The 27,192-nt window shown below is 44.8% G+C and overlaps 1 protein-coding gene across 6 annotated transcripts in view; it reads right to left on the reverse strand.

The window, feature by feature from the left end:
• Positions 1-27,192, reverse strand: part of dlg1 (discs large 1) — a 764,145-nt gene that overhangs the window by 715,758 nt on the left and 21,195 nt on the right. For all 6 annotated transcript variants that reach the window (XM_065447249.1, XM_065447255.1, XM_065447241.1 and 3 more), the window contains exon 3: positions 21,950-22,086. In XM_065447249.1, coding sequence (XP_065303321.1) covers positions 21,950-22,086 — 137 coding nt within the window. The remainder of the gene's footprint in view (positions 1-21,949; positions 22,087-27,192) is intronic.

Consider the following 27,192-nt stretch of genomic DNA (forward strand, 5'->3'; position numbering starts at 1 on the left):
CCTCTTCGTGACTGCGCTACCATGACCGATGAGCACTGCAAACAAACAACAAACGCAAAAAAAAACGCGCCGATACGCTCCAACACGAGAAGCCGAACGCTGTCGGGCCAAAGGTTTATAACAGCCACGCCGTCAAGTTTAATGCGCGCTGCTTGTTATCAGAAAACAATATTATAAACGTAAACGACGTAACGCAATAGCGAAGACAAGAGGAATGCTTCGAGAGAAACGAAAATGCTATAGAGACTGTATACACGTTGGCTATGACAGCACATCGCGAAAACGCTGACGAACGAAGAAGGGCAACAGCTCGCAGTTCGTGCGAGCGCCATAGTCACTGCCAGAAGCACCTGCAACGTTGGGCAATCGAATGACGCGACGACTTAAGCGTGCCAAAGATTATTTCTGATACCCCCACCGGCGCCGCCGCCACCACCACCACCACCACCACCACCACCATCATCATCATCATCATCATCATCATCACCATCATCCCAAGATGAAGAACCTCCTCCCATGCCACCCAAACCGGAAACACAAAAATAGCGCCAAATCCTGAAATAAAACAAACTCAACTGGGAAAACACGATTCCTTCACAATAACCATCTTGAATTTTATCTCCTGATCGGCAAATACTATTATAACAAACATAATTATTTCCTTTCAGCTGGCGCTTGTCCAATCGTACAAGGATAGAAACGAAAGACCACGCTTTGCCAAAACGGCACTGCCGACAAGCGCCGAATACGCCTGAGAACACAGGTGCACCGCAGGGAAAGTATGAACAGCGGCGATAAGAAGCGAGGCTGCCGGTGACGCCGTAATGCGAGCACATTATTCTTGGGGAAGAGCAAACTTCTCGGCCAATCTTGACAACAAAAAGCGCCAACGGAGACGGCGCGTGAACGAGTGCTTACCGGCCTCTGCGAGACACGAGAGATGAAGTGTCTGTCGGACCTGGCTCCAGCACGGCAGCTATACAGCGGAGGGTCGACGCTCCCACATCGGACACCTATATCGTAAATTACCGCGCCACACTGCGTCGTTTCCCGCGACCGCTGGAGACGCGTCGCCATGGCAAACGAGGCAGCCGCGTGTTTCCGATTCGGTGACGCTACACTGTGTAGCTTTCTGTATACTCGCAGCCCATGCCACCGCTGCCACTTGACCCATTGAGGAGCGGATTCTTTCTTTTTCATTTTCTTTTCCTTTCTGCTCTTCTAAACACTACCGCGTAAAGATATCCAAAAACACAATTTGTATAATTTAAGTCACAATCCTTTAGACACTACAAACTCGGTACTCTGGCACAATTCTTCGAATCACAGCAATTCATGGCCATATGGTGATGGTGATTATGATGATGATGATGATGATGATGATGATGGCAGGCGAAGCATTCGAAGTCACGTCCGGACATTATAGATTAAATTTGGGGTCGTCGCAACAAGCTCTCTCTCCCTCTCTCACTTTTAACGGTTTAAGTTGTAAGCACCTCCCCAAATAAATAATAAAGGTGCATTCCCAACTTTGACCGCTGCCTTAATGTGATCGAAGCTGACACTTCGAGCGAACAGAGACGGTCGTTATTATTGGTGGTATATAGCAGCGTTACACTCACATGCAAGTACACAGCACACCTCGCACATTTCTCGAGATTCAATTCACTTCCTTTTTTTTTTTTTCACATGCCCATACGATTTGGCACAGCGGTGCAAGCGAGTTCAAGGAGCCGTGCGCATCTAACCCTGTTCCTCAGACAGTATACCGAGACACCCAAGTTTGCGGGTCACGCAAGCGACATCTGGACAAGAGCTCTCATCCGAGCCTCTCGTTTACTCTTGAGCTTTATCCGAGTGCAGCGATAATCGCTCTACTGCTAACTTTCACTAGAGGGGCAGCAAAGGGAGGCGATTAGGCCGCGGATGGAGAACTAATGCATCTGTATTAACGAAGTCGGCACACGTACAAATGCGGGCTGCAGCCGATCGTCGTGTTTCGCGCGGAGTCAGCATGAGAGCAAAGTGAGCAGAACGAAAAAAAAAAGGGGGGGGGGGGGGTGGACTCGAAAACAGTAACCAGATGGCGCACACCCGAACGAAGGAGGATTTCGGAGCCCGAGAGAGGAAGACCCACGGCCCCCTTTTTTCGGTTTCCTGGTCGGAAGCGAAGAAAAACAAAAGATAATCGCCTAAACGCGCTCTGGCTTTGGACAGGCGTCATTGTGGGGGACAGCTGTCTAAAACAGAACTTCGCATCGCCGTTACCACCCGCAACACATGCGTTTTCGTAAGAGGGAAGTGCAAAGGACGCCACAAAGCGGTTTCCTTTATTCTGTGACGGCGCCGCATAGCCGCCCGCTATTCGCGATGTGCACGTAGAACAGGTAGCTTTAGCTATCCCGTGCGCAACCAAAGCAGACGGAGCTTTGGTGTAGTCGCAGTTGTCCGCGCAAGGCGTCGTTTCTCACAATATGCCGACGTCGCACATGCACAACATCGAAAGCGAGTGAACAACAGGCTACGTGTCGACACGGCGACCTAAAGGGGCAAGGAAGGGGGTGGGCGGGTAACGCCGCGTGCACTGGTAAACAGCAGCAGGTATCAGAAGCAGCGGCAAGCGTCACAAGCAGAGGCAACAGCGCCGGCGGCGACTGGCCGGCCACGACACATCTGCGGCGACCGGAACGCGCTCCTCGCCCCGCCGCAGCCCGGGCTGACACTCCGACCGAGAGACTCCTCGTTGCCATGGCGACGAGACGCGCCCAGATTCTAGGGATGTGCTGGCCGCACGCGAGGACAGGGTCGAGAATCGGCGCGGACACAACAGAAAACTCTGGAGGCTTCCGTCCTCTTAGCATGTCTTATGGTGCATTTCTCCCCACTGACCCGCGTTCGACGCCGCTGTTGTTCGGACGCCTAAACAGGCTTTTCGTATCTATGCAACGACGTGGCCCGCGCTTGTCATTTTGCTTGTCATCTTTACGCCATTGCAGGTATTACAAACAGAGTGCGACCAAACATATGCGAGCGTGTCGGCTCGTTGCCACATATGCCCCAATGCAAAAAAACACAGCGCTGTGACCTGGCAAATGGCAAAAGATGTTATTCAAGTCTACTTCAAATTCAGTGCAGTTCCACCCACAGTGTTTTCTCAAAGGTTTGTGCAGCACTGTTTAGCATGATGGAAAGGTAAAGCAGTTACATTTTCCGTCCCATTGTAATATATATCACCGTAACCAAAACCAACGTTACTAGATTATTTTCAGTTGTAAAACTCCGCCGCGGCACCTGACCCCTTTCTGTCGCGCCCGCGGGGCGGCGCGCGCGACACTGTCGGCCCGAAGGCGGGCGGTGCGAGCAACGTTTGTGCGGGCGGACAGAGACGCCGATGCGTGAAGCAGCGTGCTACGTTTTGCTCGTGTTTCTTATTTGTGTGCCAGGAAAATGCTGCTCGCCTTGCGAACAAACGTGCCTGCAATGAAACAAGAAAAACCACGAGAAAGAGGCAAAGTGATAGCTAGGGAGGGTGCAGCGCCCTTCCTATCACTTTGCATATTTTTACTCGTGCTTTTTTGTTTGTGGTAATAAAACCTTGCTAGCATTCTACGACGAAATAGTGTACGTGACCACCGCCTTTGAACTTCGTGCGCATTTCCTATGGGCTATAAACTTGTTACACTAATCATTTCAGGTGATCAAAGGTTTTTTTTTGGAACTGCTAAACTTGACAGAACAGAATGCAATTCAAAAGAACCTGAAGCTTTTTGCATCATAACAAACGACAGAGTCGCTGCAAGTAACTCTGATGTCGACTTTAAACAATGTCGATAATCTGCTGCGTCAAGGTGCGCTCTATGTTTCGACAGCCAAGTTAAATCAAGATCCATTGGAGGTAATTAAGGTGCACTGTTCACATTTGTTGTGACTGCATTCACATTGCACTGTTTGCTAGGAAATTCACTCCCTTATGTTTTTTCAGCCTCACTTTGGACTAGTGCGTTCCTTCGGTGGAGATGAGTCTCATCCAACTATAATCATCTTCGCGCAGATATTCCGCCTTCTAAGCCTGTATACACCTGTTAAAACGGCGCTACGTGGGAGTGTGGAAGGTGTGCCAGGCCCTGTGCTCGTCGGCGTCAACGACACATTCAAACAGACCAGAGAAGCCTGCAAGTCAAAGCATAGTCTTCGCAATGCCATTGAAGCGACGTTGATAAGTTGCGTGGAGCCAAGCAGCTCACCAGAATGTGCTTGCAATGAGCACACTTATGTTCGAGGAAACATAGAGGACAATGTTGGTTATTATCTGTGTGGATATGTCATTCAGAAAGTCAGAAAGGGCGCACCATGTGATCTATGCATAGCGCACATAAGCTCTATAATCCCAGAAGTTGTCTGCGACAGTTACTTAATTGAGTACAGAAGTCTCAAGCAAGGTTCCTTAAAGCACCCGACGCCGAAGATGCTGGCCTTTATGAAGACTGCTAACAAAAGTGTGTCAGCTTCCCTGGATGAGGCAGGCCTTTACGGAGAGATATTTTGGAAGGTTCTAGATGATCTAGAGGGGTGCTGCCTCCCTCTTCTTGGTTGTCCAGAGCATATGTTCGCGTTCACGTGCGAAGTACTGAATTTCTTCATTGTTATGCGGATGCATTTGTACTCCAGGGATACAAACTGTCAACTAGAAAGCGGTCACAAGGTAGCTGTAGCAACCAAGAAAGTGCGTGTTTTGTGAATATTGATGCAGCATGCTTAGATTCATCAATCCGGCGTTGTACCGGTCCTATTCTCTTAAAACAACATGCCGCAAACGAAAAGACTCACTCTCCTCTTCAATCACCTATGAGCTGATTTTTAGAGTGCACAATGTAAAAAGGTTATTCTTTGAACATTCAGTGCCATGAAGAGCAGCAAAAAGAAAAAAAAAACTGGCAGAGTCGGCGGTGCGCTGCTGCCTTGGGAAGCTTCCGTAGCCAACCGGGCCAACCATTGCGGCAGCGCCACCACGCGAGAGGAGACGGCAGAGGGTCACGTTCTCGCGCCGCTCCCAGGCGGAGTTTTACAACTGAAAAGTATCTAGTAGCGATGACCAAAACCACAAATTTTGCTTGGAGGATACAAGAATGCCTCACTACATGTGCTTAACTTATAAACAATTGTATGACTCGACTACCAAACAGTTATTTTTTTTTATATAATAGGTCATGAGTGCCTCTCCTGCCAACCATGTAAAGAAGAAAGTGCACCGAAGTATTTGGGTGCCTGCTACACATTCAAGAGCTTTACAAGGCAGAAGTTATGTTTTTTTTTTGTTTTTTTTTTCAGGGGGAGCGATATCTCATTACCTGTTTTGCATCGACACTTGTAACACTGAGCATGGTAACAAGCAAAAATATGCAACCTGCCAGCTGCAGTGGCACAGAATTTCCTTACAGACATGTGGAATTTTCTTATGAAGTTATTGACTGGAACACGTACACATATAATGGACATGGAACAAACAAGAGAGTTATCTTTTCCCAAGGCCTTGTTGTTCAGCACAAACTCACATAATTGTGACGTTATGTGAGAAAGAGGTGCTCTGAGTCAAATGAGTTTGCTATACCAGATATAACTGATAGAAATATCGACTTTTTTCAATGTAACATTTGCAATTATGAGTGTTCTTTCTTATAGGAAATAAGTGATGTAAATGTACCATATTTCAAGTTTATTTCTACATTTTTACACATTTACGGCACACATTTCCCTTTATGACAGATTAAGGAACTTTTTAAAATGATAAAGCACAAAGGTAAACAGTACCACAGATTTCTTACTACGCGCTCGCCTGAGGCGCTGACACTTTTTAAAAAGTACAGAAACAAACTAAATACTGAATTCGGACGTGCTAAGAGAGCTTATCATGAAGGTCTGTTTGCAGAATATACGAGTAAACATCCTGATACCTTGTGCAGCATTGTCAATAAGGTTATTGGTAGCAAAAAGCATTCTACCTCACCAACAAGGACAATTTAAAATAAAAATTAAATCTCAAATTTAGTGCTTGCAAACCATTTCAATAAGTACTTTGCAAGTATAACCATGCCACGGCAAACACAACAAACTCCGCCTGGTACGTCGGCATTTCTTTCCACTGCGAACAGTTTACTTTTAAATCCCACTAATGAAGCTGAAGTATTAACCACTTCTATGAATCTTAAATATAATAAAACTCTTGACATTGATGATATACAGATAAAACTTATAGTGTATGTTTTAGAATACATCACTCCAGTTTTATGCATATCTTTGATCTAGCTTTATAGTCTGGGATGTTCCCAGAAAGAAATGAAAATGAGTAGGGTAACTGTACTTCTTAAAGTACACAACAGAAACAATGTGTCAAATTACCGACACATCTCAATCATTCCAATATTTTCCAAAGAATTAGAAAAGATCATTTTTTCTCGAGTGTCAAATTTTTTCAACAGACAAAACATTCCATCTAGTGCTCAGTTTGGCTTTCGTAAAGGCAGCTCAATGGAAACTGCTTTGCTCACACTCAATGAACATATACTAAATAACACAGAAAGAAATCTCTGCACCTTGGCACTATTCACTGATTTTAGCAAGGCATTCGATTGTACAAATAATAAAATTTTGCTATGGAAGTTATCACACAATAGAGGCACTCCATTAATATTATTTGAGCCTTAACTTACTCATCAGAAACAATCAGTATGCATAAAACATGTGAAGTCATGTTTTCTTCCTTTACTAAATGGTGTGCCACAAGGGAGCATACTAGGTCCTTTGTTTTTTAACCTCTACATTAACGACGTTATGAATATTGATACAACTGTAAAATTTATTGTATACACCAATGACACTACTCTTCTTATTTCTGATCTAAATTCACAAAAATTAACGGGAAAATGTGACGATCTACTCACTAAGCTATCTGAATGTTCAATTGCCAAATGCCTAAAGATGAACCCAATGAATACTAATGTTATTTCTCTCGAAAATAAAGCTCCTACTAATAATCAAATTTTAGTGTGTGCTGGCAAAGAACTGAAAATTCTTGATGAACATAAAATATTAGGCATCACTTTTCCTTCGCACCTTACTTGGGATAAACATATTGAAGATATCTGAAAAAAAAAACTTGCTATCACAGGTGTTTTGTCTCGGTGTCGGTGTCTTCTCCCACCCAAAGCAAAACTTAAAATTTATTATGCCTTTTTTTCTCCCCATTTAAATTACTGTAGTTCAGTGTGGGCGACTACAGGAAATACGAATATTATGAAAATCATTTTTTTGCAGAAGAAGATGATTTGACACATTGACAACATGGGTTTTCCGGAGACAACACGGCCAGCTTTCTTAAAGTATAAAATCATCAAAATAGAATATTTCTATACTTTTCGCCTTCTAAACTCTTTTTATTTCTCAAATACTGCCTTCAAAAATTTCATAGTGTCTACTGCATCTTTGACACCAAAATTCATTTCTGCCAATATGACAAATAGTGATATATGGTATGTTCCGTGGTTTTGTAATAAATACAGCCTGCAGTCACTACAACATAATCTACCATAAACTTTAAATAAATATCAAGGTCTAAATACCTCCTCATCCAAGGAACTTCGAATGCATTTTGTAAACATGTGATGACCGATTGTTTATCGTTTATCAAAGCCAATTGTGTTGCCTTTTTGTAAAACTTACATACATACATTTTTTTTCTTCTGATGTATCGAATATTCTTTTAGACCATACCTTATTTTCAGTCTTATTTTCGTTGGGACGACCACTATGACTTAACAATGACTATATGGCAACTATATGACTAAATGACAACTATTAGATTTAAAGACAGGGTACCAAGGAAAGGGAACTGCAGTCAAGGACAGCAGATGATTAGGTGCAGTGAATCTCCTGCCACAACGTTTTTTTTTTTCAATCTTTCAAGTATATGCAAGCAAGACATAGTTAATGCACCGATGAGTGGCTTTCTCTCTCCTTTGATCTCCAGTGGTGCACTGGAAACTACACAGATACAGAGGGGAGAAGCCAACGGGGCAAAGCTCCACCCACTAGATCAGCATCTCTGCAGCGAGAGGGCTCGTCATGGCACACCGTGATGGTCATGGTAGACTACCTAATGCAGCATGCCGCTGCTACCTCAGAAGCCACATGCAGCAGATGCAGCTACACGTAACTGTCGTGTGTAGACCGGCAATGCACCGACAGTGCACTTTTCAGTCTTTTTGAGATCGTAGATGTAGTATATATTTTTCATTTGTTTAACTCAAAATTATCAATTATACTATTACTGAGAATGTTCTCGCAAGCATGAAAGCAGCCAACAGCACTTGGTGGGTTCAGCTACTTGCGATGATGCTGCATGACAACAGTGAGGAGGCAAGAGCAAGCGATCTTTCACTGTTTTTGATTTTTTTCGCAAGAGACTGTAAATTCCCTGATACATGCAGTGCTATAATATTTGGCTCACGTGATAACTGGTGTGAAACACCAGATGCGCAACAACCACAGAAGGAAGACGAGAAAGGAAAGGCTCGCATGTTCACAGGAGCCTCTTGTACAGATTGGCAATGTTCTCTTACCATGTTCAAAAGGCATTAGGTTCCCTTTATTTACAACACCATGACAACCCCAGTGGCACATGATGACGACGGCAAAACGATAAGCACAGGTGGACAGATAGGCATAGCAAACCCATTTTAGAGTTTTAAATACTTTTGCAGTAAAACAGAGTGCACAGTTAAGGCATACGTATTTGTGTGAAGTTATGCGAGAGAGCTTATTCCACCACAATGTTTCACCACTGCACGTCAACTCATGCAATCCTTTCACAACTTCCTGCATCAAAATTAAAAGAGCAATTGTTTACTTTGGAATAAAAGCATAGTTGTTCCTAGCATTCTGAGATACTAGAAAGCTTTAATATAATGTAAAACACTTGGGTTAGCAGTTAGCCTGCGACGCAGCACTGACATCTAGTTAGTGCACTGCGTGGCACCAACTAGTCTTTTAGAATAGTGCAACGGAGCGAAACATTAACGCTGACGGAAACATATACAGTGCCATCTAGATATAAAATAACTAACAGAGCAATGGAAAGTCAAAACCATGCGAAATGTCAAGCTAATCCAGCGCTGAATATGCAAGTGTGTCCCTAAGTCTGTGAAGCACACATGCATCGTGCCCAAAGCATCAACCACACTTCACTTTGTCTTGCTGCATAAAACGCGAGGTTTGTGGCTGCATTCTTTGAAACAAGCAAATGAACTAAAAACAAGATACAAGCTTTGGGGCCATGTTGACTCTGCTACAGCAAACATGAGCCAACTCTCTCATTATGCCTATGAGCCATAATCGAGCACGAATCGTGAAAACCGCATTCATTCGTCACCAGCACGCCACTATTATTAATGGTGAACAAATGAGCAGAACGGTACAGGTCAACGATTCAACAGATCCAAAGCAGGCAGAGCCGCCGTGTTAGCCTACATAAGGCTTCCCTTGCGTGTGTTAGTGCTGAATACTAAATCCCGAAAATAGCCAATGAACATTTAGCCTCAGCACTGCTTTAATACAGCACACGAGCAGTGTGACGCACACAACGTTAAAGCTAACTCCTTGTGTTTGCTGTTATATATTATGCAAAAAGCACCTACTGTCCTTCCTTTGGCACCACATCCCAGGACCTTAGTGATAATCCCTAATGAGCCTAATAGACCTTAATGTACACTATCTATTTGCATAATGATAGCACTTTTTTTGTTAAAAAAATTGCCACAACGTCAGGGGTGCGATCATCGTGCGGGTTAAATTTCCCGTGAAAAGACATTTTTTTTTTTTTTCGTCCTGCATTTGCTACGGGATGACAACAGGTCAACAAACAGACGGCTGCCGCTGTAACAGTGCGGGACACCAAAACAAAAATGATGGCCGGCAGAGCAAGCCGAACGCGCCGAACGTGATTTTTTTTCTTTTTATAAGTATATTACATGCACTGAAACAGTTTCTTCCATATCAGTAATGAATAATGTTGTTAATATTGGCAAGTATGCGGCAATAACGCAGCCATGTCCACTTTCAGGGGACAGAAACAGAGATGGGTGTGCTTAGCTGCCAGTGTCATAGAAACACATGGCGGGTATCCTGCGGAAACTGCGGCATTTCTCTTCACTACTAGTATCCCAATACGGCACATTTCCACTAAAGGTGGGCGAATATCTCAGCTGCGTTACAAGCGTCAGCATTAAGTAGGGTACACTTCTAGCGTATCAGTGTATACATGGCTACTATCGTTGTCACTCGCAATTTGTTGCGTGCCCATGAGTGCAGACGAGAAGAATTGAAAGGCGCCTCTTTTCTTGTTGTTGTTGACCACAACCATTATAAAGCCTACAAATAATAAAGCCAAGGCAAAATTGGCTGTACCTTTTTTTTTTCTTCATGGAAGTGTGGAAAGTGAAGAAAGGAATAAAATTGGGCACCCGCTTAAGAATGTTTGGAGCGTGCAGACCGCTTGGTACATCTTGAAGGGTCGTTCGCATAGCATTCGACAGAATTCGACAGATGGTAAGCGCAATCATCCTTAGCTAGACCTGGCACCCGACATATCGCTGCAGCAAGTTCGGGGTGCGATCATTAAGCGGGAAAGAAAAAAAATCGTATTATGACGACAAAATTCAGGGGTGCGATCATTACGTGAGTGCAATCATTTGCAAGTGAATACGGTAGCACACAGAAATTGCAGTGATAGTGACGTGAAAACTTGGAAAAATATTGACATGGAAACAAAAGCTAGATGCAAAAAGAAGTATACGGTTATGCTTTTACTTCATTGAATGATGTAATAAGCTACAAATCATTAAGAACAGTTCATTTCACACAGATAGCAAAAGGGTGGATTTTGAGTTGGGCTCATAACTCCAACCAGCACTGACAGCTTTCTACGCAACCTCTTCAAGGCAACAGCAAAGCCCGAACTTTATATTTCAACAGTGAAGAGTAAAGCACCTTGATTCCTGCAATAATCTTTTGTTTGCAGAGGGACATGGAGCACCTGTTCTGCTTTATGTCATACACATATTCTTTTGGATTACTTTGTCTTCATAGAACTGTGTTAGTTTGGAAAGTTCACTGAAGCACCAGAAGCAGCAGAAGAAATAAAGGCAGCGCATCTAGCAATCAAGTAAAAGTGAAGCTTAAGTGAAAGAGTAAGAAGAGGCCCGAATATCATTTTGAGTTCTTCCAATACTGTAATATTGGTTCTTGTGTTTGTTTCAAGCACGGTGAAGCTATAAAACAAACAAAACGTTGTTTTTCTTTAGATTCTTTGGTAAAGCTGAGAAATGTGACAACTACACTTGGATGATAGCTTAAAACGGCATCTCACATGCACCCTTCTGGCTTCAACCGACAAATAGCACTCTGTGTTGATGCAGCTGGTGCAGAATATGGAATTCTGAAGCAGACGAAAGTTTCAATTTTATCACTGCCCCAAGAGAGCGGAATAACATCAACAGGCTTCATTGTACACAAAAACAGAAGTTGCATGTTCAAACAGCCCGTTTGGCCCCTTTAACAGACATCCAGAATGATTGAGGCCTATCCAGATACACCAGAAACAAGAAGCATGAAGCCACAAGTCGTCCTTTTATGGTAGTCAAGATGCTGCTTACATATTCACATGCTCATTCCCCTCTCCCCCCACCCTGCCCCACATCTTCAAGTGTCTACAAAGCTTCATGGCAAAAGATAATAGCAAAAATAAAATAAATAGTCAAAATAAATATAAATAAAGTAAAAATAAAAATAGATAGCAAAAGCACTCGTGCGTCCCCCTTTACTGTGTCCTTGCCAATTGGGCGCACTAAATATTTTACTATGAAATCGTACCAACTCGCCCAACTATCAGTTCTGCTGTCTACAAAGCAATGATACATCTAGTAATGTTATACAGAAGTGAAACTACTCCAATGAAATCGGGCTAATACTCAGAAAATACAAGCAGCTAAAGAAAGAACACTGAGATAGATGTCTCAAACAATAAAGTGAGGGAGAGTTCAGAATAATTACATCCCAGGATAATTCACAGTCACTGCCACAAAAATCAACAGGAAATTTTGTCAAATATAATTAAGCGCGATATCCATTACCACATTTACACCATAGTGCAGATACACCCATGATATCAGGGTGTTTGTGCATCTCGAATGTTGTAGACACATAAAGGAAAACTGGCCCATCCTAAATGATTGTACACCTGAGCGCGTTCTCAAACTTAAGTGGATATATCAACACAATCTTGAATGTACAATGATGCCCTTATATATAGGGGACAGCAAGATCTCCAAACCATTTGATAGGGTTATCGACGAACATACTTATTGCTATCAGCACTGTTGAAGAAGTGTATTCAAGTATTGCCCAGCCTTTATGGATTACATGTACCAAGAGAGCACCAAGCTCTGGCGCACACAACCGCAATGTTTCAACATGCTGTATTATCATAAAGAAAAGCAGCACCCCACACAAACCCAGAAGAGGAATATTAACCCTTTCAGGGTAAATGACGTAAATATACGGCGCCACAAACAAGTCCGAAACAGTCAATGCTGTATATTTACGGCGCCATCTGTGCGTTTAAAATGGGCGCCAATTTCCCAATTTTTTCTTTCCTGGCATGTGCTACCACAATGGGGAAATACAGGTAATTTTTTTCTCTTGGTTTTTGTTGCATGGTTTGTTTTAGAGCTAGTTCGCTCCGGCGCATCTATATGCTACCGAATGCGCATTGGCCCGTGCGCAGGCGGGCGGCAGTTTGGATTTTGTTCTGCGGGCGGTTTCGGCTTTTTGCGCTCACAAAACTGATGGCTATCTCGTTACTAATTACTCAAAGGGCAACCGCCTGTTTCTCACTCATTTAGTGCTCACAGGGGTGTGCTTAGGAAGGATGCCGCTGTGCATGCATTTTTGTTCCTTTTCTTTTTGTTTTGTTTTTTTTTGGGGGGGGGGGGGGGGAGGCTCGCGAAATCTTTAATTGCCTCTGGTTGGCAATAAGATGAATTGGCCGAAGTTTGTCACACGTTTGGTTTTCTTGACAGGCACACAACCACACAGTTTTCTTGAGTGCGCTCATCTACGCAGTTTGATTATGCTATGGACGTAAACATTAGTGTGAGAGCAGGAACATTTGAGACTTGCAAAATACTCTCGTGTGTGCATTTTCTCAGCCTTCAACTATGTGTATAACAACGCATCAAATTTTTAATTCTTATAAGTTCATTTTATTTTTCTATTGTTGTTATTCATGAATAAAAAGTACATACATACCAACACGAATTTTTTTCTCACTTTACAGTCACCCTAGAAAAATTACGGCAAATTTTTTTCGATATAGGCCCCTCAAAAGAATTGGAATCTGCAATAAAAAAGATCAACCCAGGGCGGTCGCATAAGGCGAAAAAAATCGACCCTGAAAGGGTTAATAGTTTTCTCATCAAAGTCACTGAAAGCCTTGCACTTCAGTGCATTGGTGAAAAGGTAGGCCACTTTCTGCACAAATTGTTTATTGTTGAAATAACTTTAACATCCTAATGCCCACTTCTGCATGCAGCAGCATGAAGCAAGCATAGCATTCACTATACTCTGTACACTGGGTCACGGTCATTGGGTCATGCATCAGCTGAACAAAGGCAGCTGGCATGACGGCCACAACAGAAATATTGTGGGGATTAACCTAACATGTGTGTGCATCAAGATAATGTATCCAACTAAAACCTGCGGACACAAACTTCAACTGCGAATTTTTTTGTCGCAAGATACCTGAACATACAGACCGAATTAATGATAGCACATGAACATTGTATGCTTCTCAGACCCCCAGTTGATAAACGTGCTCATAAAGTACTGGTGAGAATGCATGAAGCAAAACAGCTCTATTTTTAAAACAAATAGGTTTCTTTGGCTCTTCTGGCCATTTTTGTGGTCGTTGGGTGGCAGTCGGAGGTTGGTGTTGAAGGCTGCTGCTTGGAGGTGGGAACAAAAATGCCAACACAAAAGGCGCCCACGCGCATTTTGTAGGGCGCCTTTGTTGCCAAACGCCAGCTGTCATAGACAGCTCATTTAGATGCTTGCACTGTCGACCTTGTAGCACCCTACTACGTGCCACAAAGGTCCCGTCACAAAAGACGACGACACGCCTAGCATGCTGAAGGTGCACAAGCTGTGGAACCGGAGGAATCAGGCTTCCACCTGATTGAGTGGGTTCGGCTAAAATATAATTTGTGGACACCAGGCACCATCGTCTGTATGGTTTTTCTTCACCCACAAATTGGCAACTTCGGACTTCGTGTCATCACTCTCCACTCCAGGTGCCTTTGCCACTTTGCTGTGTCTACCCCCGCAAGGAGCTCAAGCAGTGCCGTCTTTGAAGTGCGCTTTCTATCCAGTTAGCCATGGCCTCAGATTCTTCTGATCACGTGCTGCTGTCAGTGCCACTACCCAGCGATCCCAAGGTCTCCACTCTCAAGCTCCCGGAGTTCTGGTCGTCGCACTCGGAACTGATTCATTAACACCGAATCCTTGTTCTGTCGCCACTGCCTCAGTTCACAGTTGACTATCTTTGACCACATTGTTGGAGTGCTTCCACCTACTACTGCTGCGATTGTTCGCAATGTCCTATGCTCCCCACCCATCGACCACCCCTATGACCACCTTAAAGGGGCCCTAAACCACTCTTTATCGAAGTGGAGAAAGGCATTTGAAGTGAAAATAGGCTATTTGAGAAATACTTTGCTACAAAAAGTACTTCAATGCGTTCAGCAAAAACTTAGTTATTGGCAATCAAACATGGCTTCCGCTGTGCTCCCATTCCTTCTTCAATGCCTTGCACTGCGAAGGCTACGGCGCAGTGGGGCATTGTTAAGAACGGCGAGCTGCAATGCCAGACTGCCACCAAGTTACGACCGGGGAACAACACACACATCCCCAACTCTCCGTCGCTTCATCTAGGATGCCTTCAATGAAGCGGGCTTTGTGCTGACACCGCCGCCATCCTCCAGCCCCATCGCCGTTGTGACGGAACGAGTTCGGCGGGCGAACTATTGTGCCCGAGCTCCCCAGCGCGGACCTGATCTGCTATGCGCGAGCGAGCTGCCGCGGGAAAGCCGTTTTTTTGTTGCTTCCCACGCGCCTTCCGGGACGCAGGACAATGAGCTACCCACCATGGCTCCTATCTTCCCGGAAGGGCGCCCCTCTGACGTCGGCGCCGGACATAGGAATGTGTGTGCCTATGTGTGCGTAAACTGTTTTGCGGGGTGGCAGCAAGTTGACAATGAGTAAACGAACGTTCGCGTCACCTTGTATCGCGGGAGGACCGAGTGTTTAAAAACTGCTGTGGTACGAATGCTGGGCACACTTCTCTTGAGCAGTCATGTTGGACTGATACACTTCTCTCGTGCAGTCATGTTGGACTGACACTCTTTTTCTCAAGCAGTCATGTTAGACTGACTTAAATACTGTAAATAAACCCATATTCCTCGTTCTCGATGAGAAGCAGTTCTTCCCTTCATCAACGTCCTCAGCGTGGATAAGTTGGCAACGGCATGGGCCAGCTACCTTCGAATTCATGCCGGAATTCCAATCTTGAAAAAGGATCACGAGCGATGGGATTGAGCCCCCAATCCTGACAACTGGCTGACAGCGGTGAGATGGACTTCGCGACATGGTGCTGTATCTGCGGTGAGTGCTTGGTTCTTGCTTTGACTCCCTAGGCTTCATTTTGTGGTTGTTCTGTTTAGAACAGTAGGGAAGCTAGATTGTTGTTTGTTAGCTAGGTTGTGTTTTCCTAGCTAGATTTAGAGAGCAGAATCAAGGCAGTAAAGCAGCAGTCATGGATTTAAGGACACTGCTGAGAGACGAGTTGTTGATTGTTGGTGAGGAACTGGGCCTAGATGTACGCAAAGAAATGCTAAAATCGGAATTATTGCAGCTAATTTCCAAAAAAGCAAGTGAAGAAGAAATCGAAATGGGGTTTGAACTTCTGAAAAAGAGAGAGAAACGGGAAAGAGCAAGAGAAGAACGAGACAGAGAAAAACGAGAGAGAGAGGAACGTGATAAAGATCGTGAGTTAAGAAAAATGCAACCTGAACTTGAAAGCAAACGTTTGGAGTTGTCTCAAGGGAGTGAAGGCGCTCTGGGACGATCAAGTGAGGCAGAATCGTACCGCATGGACAGGCTATTAAAGCCATTTGAGGTCGGGACCGACACAGGCTTGTTCCTATGCAATTTTGAAAGGACTTGCGAGAAGATGAACTTCGGCCCGAGTACATAGCCACAGCAGTTGCTGTCTATGTTGCCGTGTGAGGCAGCGGAGGTAATCACCAGACTGAGTGCACAGGATACATATGATTATGCAAAAGTTAAGGCTAGTCTCCTGAAGAAATACCGCCTTTCAGCCGAAGCTTTTCGGCAAAGGTTTAGGAGCACAGAAAGAAAGATAGCGAGGGCTATACGGAGTTGGCATATAGCTTAAAGGCCAACCTAGTCGAGTGGCTTAAAAGCGCGGACGCGTACGACAGCAGCGACATGATCATTGAATGCACGTGTCTAGAGCAGTTTTACAAAACCTTCCCCCAAGCTGTGAAACTGTGGGTGCAAGACAGAGGTAATGTAAACACTGTGGAAACGGCGGCTGAATTAGCCGAAGAGTACGCAACCCGTAGAAAGTTGAACGCCGAGGAAGGAAACTGGGATGGTCGAAATGGACCGCGGAAACCATTTCCGTTCAAAAGGGGTGCGCAGAAAAGACGATCGGAACCTGTAGACATGGGGGAAAAGCCCGCAGAAAAGAGCGAGGAGAAATTTAACGGAGAAACCGCACAAAAAGAACAGAAAAGAAAATTCAAATCTTTTAGACCAATTCGCTGTTACAAATGCCACAAACTGGGACATATAGCTGTAAACTGCGGGAAGCCTAGCGTAGTTTTCTGCTACGTGGAGGAAAAAGACGAGAATATGGAACTTTTAAGTCCATATCTTCACGACCTGCAAGTTAATGGCAAACCATGCCGAGTGCTAAGAGACAGTGCCGCCACGATGGACATTGTCCATCCGTCTTACATGACGGTAGATGACTTCACCGGAGAAGTAGCATGGATAAAACAGGTTGTAGAAGAACACAGCGTGCGTCTGCCCATGGCCAAAGTCAAAATCAGTGGACCATTCGGGGAGCTAGAGACTGAGGCTGCAGTTTTCAAATTTTTGTCACTGCAGTATCCTTACATCTTTTCGAATCGTTCGAATCAGTTACTACGTGAAAAAGGGCTCAAACTAGGAGAGGGCATAGTACAGGCATTGACCCGAGGCCAAGCTCATAAGATCGCGGCGCTTTCGACTGAAAATGCACAAGCTCCTCCAGCAGAAGCAGAAAAGGGGATAACTTCAATACCCGAATCCGAGCTAGGCCCGAGGGACAAAAGAACAGTTGAGGAGAGCCTGCCAGCTGACCAGCTCAATGAGAGCGTAGCACTAGCATGTCAAAGTTCTAGCCTGCAGGAAGAGCAAGCTGACGCACTCACAAGCGAGACAGGGTCGTTATTATCACCGGCCTCAAAGAACTTTGATCAGCTCTTACGTGTGGATAGAGAGTCACTGGCAGCTGAGCAAAAGAATGATGAGAGCTTAGCTAAATTACATGACACAGCTAAAGAAGGCATTGCTAGGCGCAACGTGACGATACATGAGAGAGGAGGATTGTTCTATAGGCACTAAAGAGATCGAAAGGGTAGGATTTTAGATCAGTTAGTCGTACCTACTAAGTATAGGGAGGACCTTTGGAGTCTCTGTCATGGAAATGGGTAGTCCGGCCACCTAGGCATAAACAAATCAAAGGAAAGATTGCTTATGGAATACTACTGGCCTGGCTGTTTCAAAGACGTAGAAAACTTTGTAAGATCATGCGACGCCTGCCAGCGTTCTGGTAAACCAGGAGAGACATGGAAAGCTCCACTGAAGGTAGTGCCCTTAATAACAGAGCCTTTCAGACGACTTGTAATAGACACGGTAGGGCCGCTTCCAAAAACAAAATCGGGCTACAGGTACATGTTTACCATGCTGTGTCCGGCTACCAAGTTTCCAGAAGCAATCCCTTTGAAAGAGCTCAGCTCCACTGAAGTAGTAGACGCGCTTTTGACAGTGTTTGCACGAGTTGGGTTTCCAGCTGAAATTCAGGCAGATCAAGGGTCAGTATTCATGAGCGCACTGACTTCCACATTCTTGCAGAAGTGCGGGGTAAAGTTAATACACAGTTCTGTCTATCACCCTCAGTCAAACAGTGTAGAGAGGTGGCATTCGGTGCTTAAGCGGGTTTTGCGTGCGCTCGGTTACGAGCACAAGGAGGACTGGGAGAACTGTCTGCCGGCAACTTTGTTTGCTTTGCGAACGGTTCCACATGAGGCGACAGGGTTCTCACCAGCAGAACTAGTGTATGGGAGGACACTCCGTTCTCCAATGAGAATGTTAAGAGAGATGTGGGAGGAAAGAGGGGAGAGTCCAACAGTGGTTGAATACGTGCTAAATTTACTGGAACGGCTAAGCGCAACCCAAGAACTAGTCGGAAAGAACATGGCAATAGCTCAAAAGAACGCCAAATTCTATTACGACAAGAATGCGAGGCTTCGTACGTTTAACGCCGGAGACCAGGTAATGATCCTCAAGCCTTCAAGAAAGAACAAGCTTGAAGTTCACTGGGACGGGCCCGTTAAAGTGTTGCAGAAACTTTCAGATACTAACCATGCTTTGAGAATGTCCGGCCGCAGGAACGAAGTGAGGATATATCACTGTAATTTGATGAAGCCGTATGTAGAGCAGAGCGGAGTCGTTAACTATACCGTCAAAGAGCCGGATGGCACTAGTACCAAGTTTAAGGAGTATAGGGCGACCTCCAACTCTGAAATCGGCCTAAAAGAAGTAGTAGAACACTCGGTAAGCTCGCACGCTCTAAGACCCGAGCAGCTAGATGAGCTAAAAGAGGTGTCAGGGGAATATCTCGACAGATTCAGCGATCGGCTGGGTAGAACCGAACTAATAACGCATGAAATTGAGCTGACATCAACCGAACCAGTAAGATCAAAGCCTTACAGGGTGTCTCCAAGACAGAGAGAGATTATGGAGGCAGAGATACAGCGCATGCTAGAGTTTGGAGTTATTGAGCCCGCTGAGAGTGACTACACGTCACCGCTAATACTCGTAGAAACCCCTAACAGGGACCCTCGTCCGTGTGTTGACTACAGGAAGTTAAATGCCATCACTAGAGATCAACTGTACCCAATACCCAACATTGAGGAACGAATTGAAAGAGTTAGCGCTGCTAAATACATTTCAACTATAGATCTCGTGCGGGGGTACTGGCAAGTTCCCCGTTCAGAAAGTGCCAGCCGCTATGCCGCATTCATCTCACCTGTAGGCACTTTTCGCCCTCTCGCACTTAGCTTCGGGCTGAAGAACGCGGCGTTTAGCTTCTCTAAATTAATGGATATTGTCCTAAAAGACTTGCAGGAGTTCGCCTTGCCTTATCTTGATGATGTGGCCATTTTTTCGGACAGCTGGGAACAACACGTATCGCACCTCAAACAGGTGTTCTCACAGTTGAGGGAAGCTGGCTTAACGATGAAAGCGGAAAAGTGTAGGTTTGGTTGTTCGCAGGTTACTTATCTGGGCCATGTTGTTGGTCAGGGCATGAGACGTCCGGCTGAGCTGAAAATAGCTACGATTGAAGAATTTTCTCAGCCGCGCACGAAAACGGACCTTCGTTCATTTTTGGGACTTGTGGGGTACTATCAACGGTACATTCCGAATTACTCGCAATTGGCAAGTCCATTAACAGACGCCCTCCGAAAGGGAGCACCAAGTAACGTACACTGGGTTAAGGACAAAGAGAACGCTTTCCAAAGTTTGAAAACGCTATTGGTTTCTCGTCCTGTGCTTCGCGCGCCAGACTACACAAAGGAATTCATAGTTCAATGCGACACAAGCGACCGAGGTATGGGCGTGGTACTTAGTCAGGTCGGCGACAATAACGAGGAGCATCCTATCCTCTATGCCAGCCGTAAACTAAATGTAAGGGAGGAAGCCTACAGCGCTTCAGAGAAGGAATGTGCTTGTTTAGTTTGGGCCGCCCAGAAGTTGTCGTGTTACTTGTACGGAACGAAGTTCATCTTCGAGACCGACCACTGTCCTCTGACGTGGCTCAATCAAATGTCACACAAAAATGGCCGCTTGCTCCGATGGAGCCTCACTCTCCAAGAGTACAACTTCTCCGTTAGATATAAGAAGGGAAAGTTGCATAGCAATACAGATGGTTTGAGCAGGCTAATTTGAATTCTGCGTTTGAGGGTCCCGCCTAAATTTTAGGGTTACTAGTGTTAATTTTATTAAGCGAAGAAGATCCCCTCTCATTAAGCAAGATTCCCTCCATGATTGCTGAATTTGTCAGCAGGAATTTGCTTCAGAAATTGGCATAGCGAAATGCAGCATTTTTTTTTTGTTTCTGCACTTATGTTGTTGTTGTTGTTGTGTGTGTGTGTGTGTGTGTGGGGGGGGGGGGGGGGTTATATAAAGCCTAGCAGGTCTAAAGTGAGAGTCAATGCACGTCATCTCGGCGCAGAGCCGTGTTGTGGGGTTCATTTTGCAGTTGCCTGTCCTTGTTGGATGTTTTGGGGCGGTGACATCGATGCACAAGTGGTCACTGCGAGCCAAGACATCAATCCCCCCCTGGCCACCAGCCGTTCTCATCCTGCCTAGCGGTTGTCAGCGCTAGACCGTCGAGATTTTTCGGGCCATGGAGGCGCTGTTAAGAATGGCGAGCTGCAATGCCAGATTGCCACCAAGTTACGACCGGGGAACAAGACACGCATCCCCCACTCTCCGTCGCTTCAGCTAGGATGCGTTCGATGAAGCGGGCTTTGTGCTGACACCGCCGCCATCCTCCAGCCCCATCGCCGTTGTGACGGAACGGGTTCGGCGGGCGAACTATTGTGCCCGAGTTCCCCAGCGCGGACCTGATCTGCCACGCGTGAGCGAGCTGCCGCGGGAAAGCCATTTTTTGTTGCTTCCCACGCGCCTTCCGGGACGCAGGACAACGAGCTACCCACCATGGCTCCGTGCTTACCGGAACGGCGCCCCGCTGACGTCGGCGCCAGACATCGGAATGTGTTTCAGAGGGTGGTGTGGCATAGAGCAATGGGCACAGCCCATTCATGTTCGGAAGAGTGGAAGGGCAACAGAAGAGAGGCACGAGAGGCTGACAATGCGGAGAAGACTGGAAAACAGATTCTATTGCATGAGCAAGCGGTGGCTGTTGTGGCGGTGGGCGATTTGGTGGTAGTGTGCAGTGGCTCGAATTTCTCTCTCTTTTTTTCTTTTCAAGGATTTTGCATTCCATTACTTTTCGGCGTGGACACCCAGCAGCCAGACTTCATCATTATAACCGATAATGCAGCATAGGGATATTGTAGTAAGCAGGTTATTTCACCATAGAAAACATACAAAAGCTGACAGTGCAGCAGCTCCCAATTGTTATAACCAATATATCGTTAAAACTGGTATCATTATAAGTGTGTTCAACTGTAATTAGGGAACACAAACAATCAGGGCCACAATGGATTACGTTGTTCACAATGAGCTCATAAATGGTGCTTCTTATATAAATACATAAATGCAGCAAGCTGTGAACAAAATGCTGCCGTGTTTCTTCTACGAAAAAAAAGTTTTGCTCTTGCTAGCTTTCGTCCCCTCCAAAAGCAATGTCAGGAACCGTCGCTGTGTACAAACCTCATAAGGCGAGGCTCTGTGTTGTGAATGAGTGCATGGGCTATAGCGAAAGCAGCCATGGAAAGAAAGTACCAGGCCCAAGTAGCCTTACCTCTGTGCTGTTGGAATGTGTGCCTGTGATAGGTGGACTGTTTTCCCACTTGCAAGCAATCTGTAGGGTCTCGGCTGTCTTCTGTTGAATGCTCTTCGTGTCGTCCAGCAAAGTGATCTCGTAGAATTCTTGGATGTCTGTAAGGGGCGGGAATTAGACAATGTAAGTGAAACGGAATTCACAGAGAAATTACGGCAGTTAATACATGATGGGGGCAAATTCAACTAATAAATTCAATACCAATATTTAGCCACATTCGCAAAATTATTACAAAGACCTAGTAATGACATGTCCTGCAACAGATGCTGCTGACACAGAAATGAAATCACTTCAAGATGACATGCTTATTTATCATTGTCCAACATCTATGCTTCATTGTTAGCAGCAAGTCCTTGTTGCAAAAGTGACTGAAACATGTCTGAAGAAAAAATAATACAAAGTTTACATGCAGCTTTGGGATAATTGTTCAGTGGTTAAGGCCCTGATCGTAATGATGCAATGATGACTGAAAAAAAAAGGAAAAGACGAAGACATGCATCCCATCAATTTAATTTTCCACTTGGTTTGCCTGTGTGGAAACACAGGCAAACCAAGTGGAACCATTGTGCCTTTCTACAATACCACACCACACAAACAGCCATGGCAGTGGCAACATTGAAACACAGTGAAACACAGCGAAACGCCTATGTACCCATTACTTGAACTGGCCATGCCCAGCAGGTGGCGCTGACACTACTGTCAGCCCCACACACTGTTGTTTATGTTTTAGTTCCCAATGGCACAATTCACTTCCAGTTATTCAATGTCAGAATTTTTGTAGCATTGGTTATTATAATATAGCTGTAAAAACCATTCAAGATGTTTGTCAATGTAAGCAAATAGCTTCCATGGACTGCAGAAATCAAGTGGACACACTACCAATAATTGCAAAGTACCTTGCTAGCATCTATAGCAGTGTTTCATGATGGCAATACACATTATGTCAGGTTTTTGGTAAACAGAATGAGAGCGTGATGGCAATGCTAGCGGTGGCATGAAGATGATTATGTGAAGAAGATGGAGATGATGACAGCATAATGATGGCCCCATGACCAAGACAGCATGACAACAATGGCATGCCAACGGCTGCACACCTGCACTTCCTTGTTCGCTCATGTACTCCACAAAGGCCAGATACTCCTCCAACCATTCACTTTAAACATGCAGATCACACGCACTGTGGGAGTCGGTCTATGTAAAGCTGTAGTGAGCCAGCAAGACGAAACAGCGTATCTTGACAAGAAGCACAGCAGACTTCAGCAACAAACACACCCCGCAACACTGTCAGCTCAGACAGCTGAGAAATGCAACACAGTGCCACTACCAACCACAGCATCTAAACCTTCAGATGCCACATAGCTCTCGTACAATAGCACATGCGCCTATGAGAGCTAGTTGGCAGTCAGAGATGAACGTGCCTAGCAATTCAGTCACACAAAAGCGTGCACCTTTGCATCACCTGAGGAAGTTCGGCCGCTGACCACTAGAAAATGGGTGAAATGACCAAAGAGGGCTTTTGCTTTATAATGGTTTAAAAGCCCCAAAAGGCTCACATACCTTCGCATGAACAAGCTCTTTTCTTTTTTTTATTGACGTGACAAACATTGAAAAATTGTAACATAGAGTAACCGCCAACAGAAAGGCAGCTTGTGAGCACATATTGTGCCAAATGTGTGAATGGGAATATTTTCTACTCAATTTGTGAGGCATATAATGCCAACACTCCAATAATGCCACTGGCCTTATGCATAGAAAAGGCAAACAAAACCTGAATGATTAGAATACAAGAAAACAGAGGAGGACAATGCCAGGAAGGGAGAATATGAGATGCTGGCAGGCAAGAACAGCACGTTAGCATGGTCTTGTTAAAAGGCTTCTTTTTAATGAAGGCAACATTTTGTATTTCTAAACCCTCCCACCTTGTCAACAGTATATGTACAATTGTGGCAGACTGAGCTGAACTTAAAATTAGAAACACGACTTGGACTATGGCAGGATAGTTCTTTGCATCAGATGATGTGACCAGGCTTTATAGTGTATACTGACATAATGAGACTGTCAGTACAGCCCTTGCCTCCAAGAACAAGTGCTGATGACCATCACAAGATGCTTCAAATAGAGAAAAACTAAGCAGAACACATTATTTAATTCAAACATGAGGTAAACTGATTTCGGCTATCCACCACAGGTCCAATTAACAGGATTTAACTCTACCATATTTTTGAATTCCTAATAACAATGTATGAAAACACTTCGAATGAAAACTACAATCTGCTGACTGGACCTATTGTGGCATCCTAATAAATAATTACAAGTAAACATTGGTGACTGTTGGTCTTGTGACTAGTTTCAAAATTTCTGAATAGTACTTGTTCAAGTCTTGTAGCAAACATGCCTGCCTATGGCCTCCACATTCAATGTCTAACTGTCAACCACCATTTCTTTTCTTACTCCAAAACAGAAAACTTCATGGCACAGATCCGCCATGTTACTCTTTGCAGCAATGCTGTCCTGAAGCAGTGATGTGCATTAGGATAGCAATGCTTTCACATGCCCATAGTCATAACAGCACTCCCAGAAGACGTAGTTAATAGCCAACCACACTACAACATCAAAGCTGCCAAAAAGACAGTCTTCACAAAGGTGGATGGAGGCACAAATGTAGCAGCTGGAGGAAAGCTTTATAGAGAAGATAAAGCTGACAAGTTCTAGAGGTCAATGAGCTTGACCTTGTCAATCATCAGATTGCTTGCACATCCAATGTTGAAGACCACAGCCGTATCTTTAGTTCAGTGTGACATCTTCACCAAGTCATCATAAGGGGGTATAAGGCAAGGCCAGATACCTTCATTATGCATAAGGTCGTGGGCTTGCTGTTGGAAGGGCTTTGCTAATGAAAACACCCAGTGGTAATAGAAGCGGGGCACAGGTGGTTGAAGAAAAGGTGAAGACAGTCGACATAGCCATGAGGAGTTTGAGTGGAAAAAGGAGTTTGCACTAGAGCGCACCAAATGAATTGCTAAAGGTTTTAATGACTCGAAGCTGCACTTGGGCTATGAGAGACACTGCAGTGGAGTGCCTTGAATTTGACAACCTAGGGTTCTGCCATATGCACCGAAAGCTAAGTACATGAGCATTTTGGTATTCCTTTCAAATGAGAATGCAGTTGTTGCAGCCACCAATCAACACTGTCATTTCTTGCTCACTCGCAGAAAGTCATAGCAACTGAGACTCCGCAGTTGTTTGTATGTTCATTCACTGTACAACTTGACACAAATGGTCGCATAAAATTAGTTCCTCTATCCCCATGCTCTCAGTTGCACCAAACTTGCAGCCAGCTGGCTCGCACAACTTCGGAGCTATAAGTCATCGACAGGCAAGCGGCTGAAGCACAATAGCCTCACCACACAAGGCAGTCTGTTGCAATGCATTCACAGATGTCATATTATCAGTAGTGTTACCTCATCATTGAATATTTGCTCCAATACATTAGCGACTGCTGTCACATAGTTGTTGCATTGTAGCATGTCTCAACTAGCATCACTAGCCTTCATTCACACTGTGGAGAAGTCCAAACACCATCTGGCTGGTCCCAGCCTGTCCTTCCCTCCACTACATTCTCTTCCATGGCAGCCATGTCTATGCTGCTGCTCGGCGCATGGGCTTGAGGTGGACACAAGTTCCCACACTGCCCCTCCCTTCTGTGATGACAGTGGTGGCTTCCTGCGAATGACTGTACTATGAGACCTTGTTGGGTTCCTGCTTACTAGGAACACTCAGTCAGATGCTGCCAGGATGATGTCTTCCAAGTGCGCTGAGGCCCTTAACCAATCTAGCTGCCAGGACACACTCCTCAACGCATGCTGCACCTTACCAGCCAACTTCGAAAGCAAGGTGCCATCCAGAAAAAGGTGCACCAGTTATGGTTGTACACCCTCAGTTTCAGCGGCTCCCCACCACTAATAGAAAGCATGCAGCTGCAGTTCGCCAAACTCAGTGCGAAGCTCACATGACAGCCAATGCATTCTTTTGGTCAAAAGCAGTTGTGCAGAATGGGGGTACTGCACCTCTTGTGCATAGCTTGCTGTCCTAAGTGCAGTAAGTATCTGCTACAAAGCTGCCACGATGTTGCACAAGGAACAACAGGTCATCAGCGACTCAAAGAAAGCAGCAGCTTTTTGCTGCTCATCAGATAGTCCCTACACACAGTCCCATTCAGACACTTTTGGACTCTTCAACCATGGCTGCCACTGTTTTCAGCTAGCTGATCGCTGCCCGTCCTATGCTCCACTTCAACCTCTTCCATTGCAGTGATGTTTGATGCAGGCTTTTGAACTTATATGCAGCCATTGCAGTTTCTCACTCACTCTTGCTGCCCTCCCAGCATGATAACAGTCAGCGCAGAATGCACATGTTCATTTGAAATGTGTTAGAGGTATTGGCAGTGGTTAGAAACTATCTAACCTATACTGTCTATTTGTGCTTACTATAAGTGTTTTCAGTGGAAACACAAATAGTGAGTGTGCTGCCTGTCATTTCTTCTTTTACTGCTGCACAGTGGTATGTACCAGTGTTGACGATGTAGCTAGGCAGTGAGAAACATGCTGCTGAAGAATGACAACAAAAAGCTGCTTTGCATTCTTCCTTACTCCACAATTGTTCAATGAGCTCATGGGCAGTAATGGCAGTTTCATACACCACTAAAAAACCTAAACTGTGATTTACAGCAAGCGATGTTTGCTTCAACAGACCCTTTACAAATCCACAGCACAGGCACCGTAACCACATTGTCATAGGTCACCTTTATACTTCCAGTACAATCTGTTACAAATCATCACCATCATCAACAACACCTTATTTTATGTCTACTGCAGGACGAAGGCCTCTCCCAGCAATCTCCAATAATGCCTCTCTTGAACCAGCTGACTCTATCTTATGCCTGCAAACTTCGTAATCTTCTGGTGCCCTCGACTGCATTTCCTTTCCCATAGCACCCACTCTGTAACTCTTATAGACCTCAGGTTATGTGTTCTATGAAATAGATTAACTCCATTTCTTCCTAATAATCTCAACAAACATATACTATATATGTGTAACCCCCGTGTGCTACCTAATATAAACCACTGCATTACTGTCTTTTAACATTTCACCTATCATTTTTCATTCTATCACTTGTTGCACGGTCCTTAAAGGAACACTAAAGG

Source organism: Dermacentor albipictus, chromosome 1 (assembly GCF_038994185.2).
Source record: "Dermacentor albipictus isolate Rhodes 1998 colony chromosome 1, USDA_Dalb.pri_finalv2, whole genome shotgun sequence".
NCBI lineage: Eukaryota > Metazoa > Arthropoda > Arachnida > Ixodida > Ixodidae > Dermacentor > Dermacentor albipictus.